The following is an 11206-nucleotide window of genomic DNA, read 5'->3' as shown; positions in this document are numbered from 1 at the left end:
TAAAGCCTTGAACAGCTTGGGACCCCAATACCTCAAGGACTGCCTCTCCCCATATGAACTGACCTGGATCTTGCATTCACCATCTGAGGGCTCTCTTTGTGTGTCTCCTCCATGAAAGGTCCTGGCAGTGGCAACATGAGAGCAGGTCTTTTCTGTGGAATGCTCTCCCTGGAGAAGCTCATTTGGCACCTTCATGAGACACCATTAGGTGCCAGGCAAAAGCATTCCTCTATAACCAAGCCTTTGACTCAGTAAAAAAAAAGCTATGGCCTTGTGTGTGAAAGAGTTACTGTTTTTGTTTGTTACTATGTAATGCATTTGTGTGGTTTTATATTGTAAACCGCCCTGTAATCCTTGGATAAACGGTGGTATGGAAATATAGTAAATAATCAAAATATTTGTAGTTCTACATTTTTCTGGCCATATAATCAAGATCACTTCATCTCCAGTAACATACATAAATTAAAAGACGATTCAATACAATTCCGACATGACATATGTCCAAAGCAAATAATTCAATGCTTGGAGACCATAACAAATTTTAATGTGCATTTTTTACAGAGTAAACAGAGGGGCGCATTGCCATCTGCAAGGGCTCAGACCAGTGAAAAGTGATTGCATGGATTACAAAATCTCACATAGCACTGAATTACAAATTAAAATGAATGCGTTGTTGAAAAGGAAACAGAGATGTCATTTGGTGGCACCACACTGAGATAATACTCAAACTGGCTTGCAGGATGGACCACAGAATGTCTATTCTGAAGTTATATCACACATACTGTAAGCAATTTACAGAATTTAAGTTAGGTTTGCATATACAGGAGTTGCAAAATTAGAGAAAACACATCAAAATAGAGAACACACACAAATAAAAGATGTATTTATAGAAACCTTCAAGTGCTCCCCAGGGGTTGGTGAGGGCCAGCAGCTGCCACCATCAAACAGGAAAGAAAGCAAGAAACAGTAATGGGAGAGGGAAAATCAAATGAAAGAAGATAGGATGCGCAGGAGAAGTTCCAACACTTTCTTCCGCCTCGTCCAGAAACATATAGTCCTCTTGTACAGTGAGCAGCTTTGAATTCTTGTCAGATTTGCTGCCTAGAACAAAAAGCACTTTCAACACAAGGTTGTGTTGTTTTAGATCTTGCAGGCCGGGCAAGTTTTGGGTTGGGATTTGGGAAAAGGGAAGTTTGGATTCTGCTTCCTTTCTGCGTAGAGTGGTGCTTGTCCAAGTATAAGAACAAATGTTCAGTTGGATGATGCTAAAAATTTCTAGGCAACCCCTGAAGTCTCAAGGGAATTCAATGCTTCTCTTCACTGAATCAAAAAGGATGGGGGAAAGTGGAAGCAAATGTTGTCATCAAGTTGAACAATGTCCTGTTACAGCACTCCAGATCCCCTCAAAGAAAAGACCAGTGGTACATTCCAAAGAAAGTAAGACTTGAAGAAACTATATGCTAGCCTCTTCTCTCCTTTTGCAAAAAAATTCTTTTTAACATTTTGTTTTTTGTGTGTGTGTCCTGAAGAAGGTGCTCCTTTTGTGTAGAGAATTAGAGTACATTGGGTGCAGAGTGGTGGTTGGAAGTTAGGGTCAACTTTGCTGTCCGCTCCGTAGGTTTTACAGGCGATTTGCTCTTTGCTTTAAGAAGAGAAAGTGATATTGGAAAAAGTCAGCACTTTTTAGATTAAAGCAAAGCACCCTTCACAAAGCCACAAACAAGAAGCAGGACAGAAAGTCCATGGCTTGTAGCTATCCTCGCACCTGCGGAAGAAGTTATAAGATATTCGCTCATCTTGCAGATTTCCAATGCTCCTTTATAAGGCTGTTTAAACACATACATATTTTTTTTTTATACTTAATTAGCTGGCCAGCTTGGCTCTTGTGCCCATGACTGTCTTGGCATGCACTGCAAATAACAACACATACAAAGTATTTCAGTCCCATGGAAGTTCTTTGCTTAGTTTTCTTGTATGCCTCTCTCAGTCTCAACAATGCAATCCGATTGCCGCGTGGCAAAAGGAACAAACTGATATACTTTACGCCTCAAAGCATTTATTTTTCTTTCTTTAACGCAAAACATATACAAAGTCACTGACAAAGCAATCCCCCTCTTGGCTAGAAAACACTTCCTGCAGAAATTAAGCAGGCAGCGCTGTGTAGATTGTGACCCATCAAACCGATCACAGTCCAGGAGTGATGCGTTGTGGCTGTGCTTATCATAGAAGCCTTAACCAGCCCCCTGTGAAACAACACCCACAGCTGGTGGGTTGTGTCTGGCTAGATGAGAAACAAGCTGTGCAGTCCTGTGCTAAAGAGTCTGTAAAAAAAAGCATTGCATCGGACAAAAAGGATATGTTCAAAAATATATGTAGCATATATTTCTTCCTAAATGCTTATTATTTCAGGTTAGGCACTTTCCCCTCTCATTAAAAACAATAATTATAAAACTGGGAGTTGGGCAGAGCTCACTAGTGGAAAATTAGCCTTCCATGCAGAAGGTCCAGATTCAATATTGACACCCGAAAATGATCTTGGGTGGCCAGAACAGGGAAGACTTCCAGCTGCCCAAGGCTGCAGAGAGCGGCCACCAGCCAGTCCTGGTGCAAATGGCTAGACTTGGCATTAGGTTGCTACAAACGTTCATAAAAACAAAATGGTGGTATGGCACAGATAGCTGACTTCTACATATCTTGCTGTCTTGGCTGGTAGACCACTGTCACACAGCTAGTAAACTGTGTTCAGTTAGAGCCAAACCAGATGTGTACTTAAATCCGGTAAAAACCAATGGGTTTAAGTGTGCCTAACTAAGTTTTAGACTGGATTAATGCCGGTGAGATCTGAGAGCCTGCTCTTTTATATATTATAAAATTAGCATGGGCTAGCTCAAAGAAACATTAACAGGTGTGACTTGGGGACTGCAATGTACAGAACATTTCTTTGATCACAAAAATATGCATGTTAGTATGATAATATCATTATAAAGCACAATGAAATAACAGAATAACAAATATTAAAAGGTTCATACAAAGTGAAGTGAGAAAGAATCTGCTAAATCTATTTCTTTTTTCTTCTCTTTTTTGTTACTTTGATGATATGGCTGTGACCCAAAAGATTGTGAACATGTGGACTTTTGCAGAAATTAATTAATGTGTGTATACTACATATGGAAAAGGGGAAATGGGACTATATCATTGACTCCACCCTGATATCATGAACTTTGGTTATGATGCCCTCTCCACCCACAATATACACACGTTGAACACAATATTTGCCAATTGGTGCCTACTCAAGCTCAGCTGGGCTAAATGCATGGAGACGCTCCTCTAATTGGCAGGTCCAAATGCATGGCACACCTATGCAGGATAGCTCAGTTGGTAGAGCATGAGACTCTTAATCTCAGGGTTGTGGTTTCAAGACCCAGGTTGGGAATTCCTGGAAGATTCCTTCCAACTATACAATTATATGATACTGTGATTCTGTGTTCAGCTGCCATGCCTCAGAGCTACTTCGCAGTTATCACAATGAACATATAGAGCACCGAGAGAGCTTGATGCCCCAGAAGTACAGTCCCATTCTCTCTTCTCCATGTGTACTTTTCAAGTGTGAGCAATGTCTAAAATGGACACTTTCTTGTAATTAGCTATGACAGTTTTCATGGTCTCCTGACTATGGCCTATGTTCTTAGACATATTTGTCCCGAGGCTTGGGATTCCATTGGCCTTGAGAGGTTTAAAACACTTCAAGCGTATTGTTGTATGACAGCAAAACAGCCTTTTCCCACGGACATTTATAGTTTCAGAACTAAAAACTGGCAGGTTAAGGTCAAGACTGTGCATGGCAAGAATCAGGTATGTACCCAGGTTACTGCCACCACAAACACAGTTTATTTCGGTTGTAGCAGGTTTATTTATTTCATTTTATTCAGTTTCATTTTAAATCATGTTTGACAAGACATGTGCAAGTTAAAGTAGACCTGAATATGTAAATAAATTTAAAAGAAAAGGAACTTCATCCCTTTCACATTTCTCATTGAAATGTCCAAGATGTAGCATAGCAAGTTTTCATATATATATAAAAAATATACTGGTAGAATATGAACTTTTAAAGAAAAAATGTTTGCCCTATATTTTGGAAATATAGGTCTAATCTCTTAGCGTCAGCAAAAGAGTCCAGGATTCAGGAGGCAATACTGCCCTGCCTTGCATGGCTATATATTTCCATCTTCCTGTGACTTCAGCCATATTCTTACCTATCAGTTTTCCCACCTCACATATCAATATTTCTCTTCCTGCTCTAAAATTACTCATCACCAACAACCTGAATTTTTGAAAAGAATTTGGACCAAACTACACATGATTTTCAATCAGTAGCTGTTACTGCTCCACACCTCCATGCCATGTCTCCTGATAGAATGCCCACTCACACATGCTCCACCCGACAAAGAAATACATCACCAAAACAAGACCAAAGAGGATGCAAATTTGCACCTGGCGATTTATATGTCTAGCTGCAAATAAATAAACAATGGCTATAACCAAGGCTTTTTAATCCTGGATCTCGCTGGAACTCAGTTCTGGCACCTCTCAGATGGGCACCATTGCCATTATAAGAGAACAAGAAAGGTGTTCATGGTGAGTTCCAGCACCTCTTTTTCTGGAAAACTAGCACTGACTATCATAATAAGATAGAGAGGTTGTGTGTCAGGCTTGAGGAATCCTCTCTCTCCCACCCCATGGCACCATGGGGCAGGGAGGAAACAAGAAAGTTCTTACGTATGATGTATTCAGTCATCACAGTCAAAGACAAAGAATTCCAGTCATTCCTCCATAATGGAGTTGCTCACACTGAGCTCCTCCCCCTTCCCCCCTCTCACAACAACACCTGCTTCTATGGTGTCTGTCCGCGGACAATTGTCTCTGGGCTCTTTGTTCTTGCACCCTTTGGGGAGAAGGGGGGTTGGTTATGCTGTCCAGTGACATGTCAGCTAGCTGTCCTGCCTCCCCTCCTCCTTCTCCTAACACAGCATAACTCTGCCTGTCTCTGAGCTGTTATTTTCCTCAAAGCCCTGCTGTAATTCAATGCTGCCTTCCCCCTCTCCTGCAGTGTCAGCTCCTCCTCCTCTATCTCAACCTCTTGAGTCCTATCCCTGACATTGTGTGAACTGGAGCCCCATGTGCCTGCTAGCTAAGTCTGCTGCCCAAGTCCTATCTGTTGATAGGCAATTTCTTGGCTCTCCCTTCTTCCATTCTTCTATATTTAAACCGAACTTGGACCGAGCAGCCCTTTCAATAGCAGAAGGCTCCTCCAAGTTGAGGGCTGTTCTCTGGAAGCCCTTCAAATGTCCTCTGTTCACAGTCACCCTACATCACCCTCAATGCTGCCCCACACCCTACAAACAGGAGCCAATTAAGTCAAACCATGGAGGGGGGGATACACAGCATGATGACATCGCACCATGTGTCAGTTCTGAATAAACATTATTTGGGTGTGTGGGAATGTCGGCAACTTCCGTTTGTTTAAAAGTAATGTGTACTTTGCCCCTCAAAACCATAGTTGAAAATCAAGCACGTAAACTCATGCAAAACAAACATAGTTTCCTGCAGTATATTAATTTGCATACATTATGCACTGGATTTTGGGTTCCCATTGTACAGAGTTTAGATTATGTCATGAAATTATAGAGGGCTTAAGTCAGTGCCAAAGATAGATTGCATTTTAAAGATTGATTATTTGGGCCTTTTTCAAACATTACTTTTGAAACTAGGCATGGGTATTTCTAGAAATATTGTCTGGCATTTAAACTCATTCAGCTAAATGCCCTTCGTAAGGTATGTTGGATGAGAAAGGGAACTTGGGCTTGGCTTTCTTCCCTTTGTTGACACTGTGGTTGTCAGCAGGAAATGGGACTTGTTCGGTCAGATCCTATGCATGCCTTTGTGAAACCGATTTGGAACATCCCCAGCACTAGGTCCTCTTTCGGTAAGTAGCTCAATGATTAATTATTCCTAAGGCAGCTGCAGTTGTTGAAATGGTTCATTTAACATATTGGAAACACTCTTCCTTTCCATCATTTCATAGGAGTGAGAGACAACTAGGCACTTAGTCCACAAATGTACATAAAAGGAGAAACAAATGAGATTTTATTTTTAAAAGCTGTAACAAATAAGAAGCTGGTCTCCTTTTCTGAATAAGGCATTTGATTTAAGTGACTGCCGGGTGTGGGAAATGTTTTTGACACAGTGTGGGTGCAAGTTTTGCATTATAGATAGAAGGAGACTTTCTTTGGCAGGGCTACAATTTGAGCATAAAATCAGGTTTACGTTTGATGGTCTTTTGCATGAGTTTTGAGAATGATTCTGATTTTCTGCTGTTGCCCTGCAGAATTAATTAGAAACAGATTCTCGGTGTTTCATTGTGATTCCTCTCAGTGCCCCATTTCTTCTTCACCCACATTCTTCTTCTTGCCCTCGTTTTCCCATACTGCCCCTGGATCTTTTTCAATGGCATCTCAATGTCATGTCTCACACGAATGGCCATGAAAAAACAAACAAGCCAACCCACATGCATTCCTACATCAAGCAGGATTCAACAGCAGTCTCAGCAAATGAAGCTGAGGAGCGTTGCAGCAAATAAAGAAACATTTCAGCCCTTAAAAATGTATTCAGTGCCCGAAGAGAGTTGCTATTAACACACGTAGGAGTCAGTCATATTGGAGTGGCAGCGCACATTGTGTCTGTGCTGGAAACTTCTCTGCATCTGGCCAGCGTTATTGTGGAGGGATTTTAAATCTTTTTCATTCCCTGCCTGAGAAAATAATATTCACTGCATTATAATTAAAGTGTGTGGGGGGGGGGGAGGAAGAATACAATACCAACACAGAGCCTTGATGGTTATGAGACCTTTGCATTACTTGCAGAAATGTGAGTGAGGTTTCAAAACATAACTTAATTACACCCACTCCTCTCCTCCCACATTCCTGATTGCTACCTTTTCTGATACAAAACAAAGCCCTTCCCAGCTTGAGACCTCAGAGAGCTGTATCAACTGTCAATAGTACTTTACATTATTATTTTCCCACCGCTGTTTGTTCCCCTTAGCTGCTGCTGCTTCTCCTCTGAGCATTTCTTTGCCTCGTGTTCCTCAGCTTAATTTAGTGACACAGCTGTTGACTTCAATTCACCGTAGCAATCCATGTGTGTTTGTGTGCTTTTTAATGAACATCTACAGTAAAAAGCAAGTCCTCCCTTCTAAGTGGGTATCTGCTCTGTACCCACAAACTCTCCATGCCATTAACAGGGAGCGAGCAAGTCACATGGAAGCCTTCATACTCAACTCCACAGGAGATTTCTCCATCGCATCTGACAAGAAAATTCAAGAGGTGATTCATCCCCTTCACAAGCTCTAGTTCCACCTAGTTGGGAAATGGGAACAATCAGATTTCCCTCTGTATAAGTGATAAATATCTGGATTCCTCTTCCTAACTGGCCAGCCACTCCTGCAGAACATTTTCCAGCACGCTTTGTCCCTCTCTTGAAACTGGATTGCATGTTTCCTGGAAATATTTGTAGGTTATGTTGGTTGTCTTAGATAGGTGCTTTCTTTCTTCTTGGCCCTCCAGATGTTTTGGGGCTACAATTCCTATCATCCCTGACCACGGGTACTGTTAGCTAGGGATGATGGGAGTTGTAGTCCCAAAACATCTGGAGCGCTGAGTTTGGGGATGCCTGTTCTAAAGCTTTCCTCCATTTTCTTGCACAGATTTAAAAAAAAAATTAAAAAAATATATTCTGTTGTTTACCCTGAGTTGGTTACGGTACATTTATGTATAGCCACAAAATTTGGTCTACTTACATGGCCTCACCACCATTTCAGCCATGTTCTAAGCTTTCAGGGGCAGGTCCTGGGAACAAGGTCCTGGAGATAATATGTCACCACTGGCAGAGGAAGAGGAGTGCGCCCAGCAGCGCAATCTCGGTGGGGTGCCATTGTGGCTGCCCCACCCCTGGGACACACAAGAGCCCCACCCCTGCCTGCTCTCCGCCCCCCGGTGCCGGAGCATGAAGCTCCGCCACTGTATGTCACCCTGTGCCAGGCTATCTGATGCCCTCCCTGCAGCCCTAGTGGCTTAAGATGGGCTTTGGGAAGGAGGCACAAGGCTCTGGCAGGATCCTAGAGCACTCCTACCTCCTTGCCAAAACCTGGTAAGCACTTGCTTGGCTGTAGGACCCTATCAGAGCTCTCACACCTCCTTCTTGAAGCTAGGCAAACCCTTACTGCTCTTTGAGAAGGAGCCCTCCTTGGCTGCACCACTCGCACTGCCCTAAATCCTCCTCTGCAGGGAATTGCATATTAGACGGCTGTTGGCTGTAACGTAGTTTCAAAGCATATTTCTCCCCCTTTCAGCTCACTATAAATATTGCAAGTCTGAATCTCCTTCTAGACATGAATAGCTTTAGACGTGAATAGGCTTAGAAAGAAAGCGGTGGCGGAAAGACCAGGAGCAAATAACACCTTGCCGTCAATCATACTTGGCAAGATTGAGATCAGGGAGTTGCCCTTTACAGCATCCATGATGCCAGACATAGCATTGTGAGGACATTGAAAAGGATACAAGGGCAGTGTGGGAAAATGAGGCCAAGAACGGCGAGGGTGAAGAAGACGAAGAAAAAGGGCACCGAGAGGAACAACCTTGCAACAATAGATGTGAGAACTTTTCCTTTTCTGAAGCATTAAAGAAAATGAGGGGTATTTTCTTTTTCATAAGAAGGTCAGCTGTAACCTAGTTTCATGCACATATTATAGCCCTATGTAATATAAGTACCCAGGGGGTTCTTGCAGCTGCTCCCACAAAAATTCTCACTTATTGCGCACATTTTCTTTTTGTACTGCAAATGGGGTTGAACAATTTGGATGTTCTTTTCATTGCAGCATTCACAAGTGTGCTATGATGTTTTTCAAACAAAAATGGGAAGCAGAATTATGTTTCTTCTTCTTCTATTATTATTATTATTATTATTACTTAGATTTACATATCACCCTTCAACAAAAGATCTCAGGGCTGTCACAGGATAAAAATACTAGATACTAGAAAAAAACACAAATAAATGGTTAAAACAAAAATGATGAAACAATAGCCCCCCTCCCACAAACACATTTAAAAGTGTGTAGAATCAGCCAAAGGCCAGGTTGAAGAGGAACATTTTTGCCTGGTGCCTAATTCTGAAACCTTACCAACAAAGGTCCGTATAGTTAAAGCCATGGTCTTCCCAGTAGTGATGTATGGAAGTGAGAGCTGGACCATAAAGAAGGCTGATTGCCGAAGAATTGATGCTTTTGAATTATGGTGCTGAAGGTGACTCTTGAGAGTCCTATGGACTGCAAGAAGATCAAACCTATCCATTCTGAAGGAAATCAGCCCTGAGTGCTCACTGGAAGGACAGATCCTGAAGCTGAGGCTCCAGTACTTTGGCCACCTCATGAGAAGAGAAGACTCCCTGGAAAAGACCCTGATGTTGGGAAAGATGGAGGGCACAAGGAGAAGGGGATGATGGAGGACGAGATGGTTGGACACTGTTCTCGAAGCTACCAGCAGGAGTTTGACCAAACTGCGGGAGGCAGTGAAAGGCAGGAGTGCCTGGCGTGCTCTGGTCCAGGGGGTCACGCAGAGTCGGACACGACTAAACAACTAAACAACAACAACAATTCTGAAACAGACACCTTACTAAGGTTTGGCTAGAAAATCTGACTATATAAATGTTTGTATTCTGTTAAAGAGTTGAGTTTTTAATTGAAACTAGTTCAAATCCAAGCCTTCTTGTCCTCTGCCTTTTGGTCTAAAGATTGATTGCTACAATGTGATTACTTAGCAATTGTGTAGGTGTCAGGGGCAGTATTTTGCAAAGGCACTGATGCCACATTATTATTATTATTATTATTATTAGTTGTTGTTGTTGTTGTTGTTGTACCTTGGTTGTGCATTTGTTTTTGCTAACTTAGCCTTGTTATCTGAAATTTCACATGCTGGTTACCACCATTAGAAATCTCGAACAGTCTGGGCTTTGTGTCCTTTAGCATGTATTTACTTATATGAAAGTAAATTTCATTGAACTCATGCATGGAATTCCACTGTTAGAGACTACCTTCTCCTATGTCATCTTCTCTGTTTGATAAGGTAATCACATAATGCCTCACACAAGGTTTGCCATTCATGGGAGTCGTCTCAGAGGGTACCTGAATCTCAGCCTTTTTTGTGGTGGCACCCAAATTATGGAACAGCATCCTCCTAGGAGCATTCAGAAAAGGTCCAAAAGAGGTTCAGAGAAGGGCAACTCCAATAATCAAAAGGATGGAGCATCTTCCTTATCAGTAAAGGTTACAATATTTGGGTTTGGGTTTTGGTTTTAATTTAGAGAAAAGCTGAGTATGTCCAAAAGTCCAGAGGCAGTATTATTATAAATTTAGGGTGGGGTGGAAGGTTCGCAGGCTATGAAGGACTTGCTCACAAATTTATTGACAGCTGACGAATTATGATAGCTAGGAAGTGGAAGGGGCAAGCAGAATATCAAATGGAAGAATGGTATAAAGAGGCATGGGATATAGCTATTAATGATAAATTATCATGTGCCATTAAGGTAAGACGGGGAATATGCAGGAGAAATGGTTTTGAGGAGATATGGAGGATGTTTGTAGAATTTGTACAGTGGTACCTCAGGTTACAGACGCTTCAGGTTACAGACTCCGCTAACCCAGAAATAGCACCTCAGGTTAAGAACTTTGCTTCAGGATGAGAACAGAAATCGTGCGGTGGCGGCACGGCAGCAGCAGAAGGCCCAATTAGCTAAAGTGGTTAAGAACAGTTTCAGGTTAAGAACGGACCTACAGAACAAATTAAGTTCTTAACCTGAGGTACCAGTGTACAGTGGTACCTCAGATTAAGTACTTAATTCATTCCAGAGGTCCATACTTAACCTGAAACTGCTCTTAACCTGAAGCACCACTTTAGCTGTAACCGGAGTCTGTAAACTGAAGCATCTGTAACCCAAGGTACCACTGTACTGTTAAAATGGAAAGGGGTAAAACCATCACAAGAGGTGTTGAAATTTTGAGAGGTTGGATGGTTACAATGGAACGGTCTTGGTGGTAGGGTGCATATTTTTATTCTTATTTATGCATGATTATTACTTTGTCATAATAATAATAATA

At 41.9% G+C, this 11206-nt stretch overlaps 1 protein-coding gene across 3 annotated transcripts in view; it reads right to left on the bottom strand.

The window, feature by feature from the left end:
- Positions 1 to 527: 527 nt before the first annotated feature.
- The window catches only part of VSTM2A (V-set and transmembrane domain containing 2A), a 36069-nt gene continuing 25390 nt past the window's right edge, over positions 528 to 11206 (bottom strand). Inside the window, exon 5 of one of the 3 annotated variants that reach the window (XM_081836378.1) lies at positions 528 to 1765. In XM_081836378.1, coding sequence (XP_081692504.1) covers positions 1689 to 1765 — 77 coding nt within the window. In that variant the 3' untranslated portion in view covers positions 528 to 1688. The other 2 variants (XM_081836377.1, XM_081836379.1) reach the window with 2 other exon arrangements.

This window comes from Podarcis erhardii (genome assembly GCF_964252035.2).
Source record: "Podarcis erhardii genome assembly, chromosome: 13".
NCBI lineage: Eukaryota > Metazoa > Chordata > Lepidosauria > Squamata > Lacertidae > Podarcis > Podarcis erhardii.
Note: the sequence above shows the minus strand (reverse complement) of the source record. Positions and strands in the feature narration are given on the sequence as shown.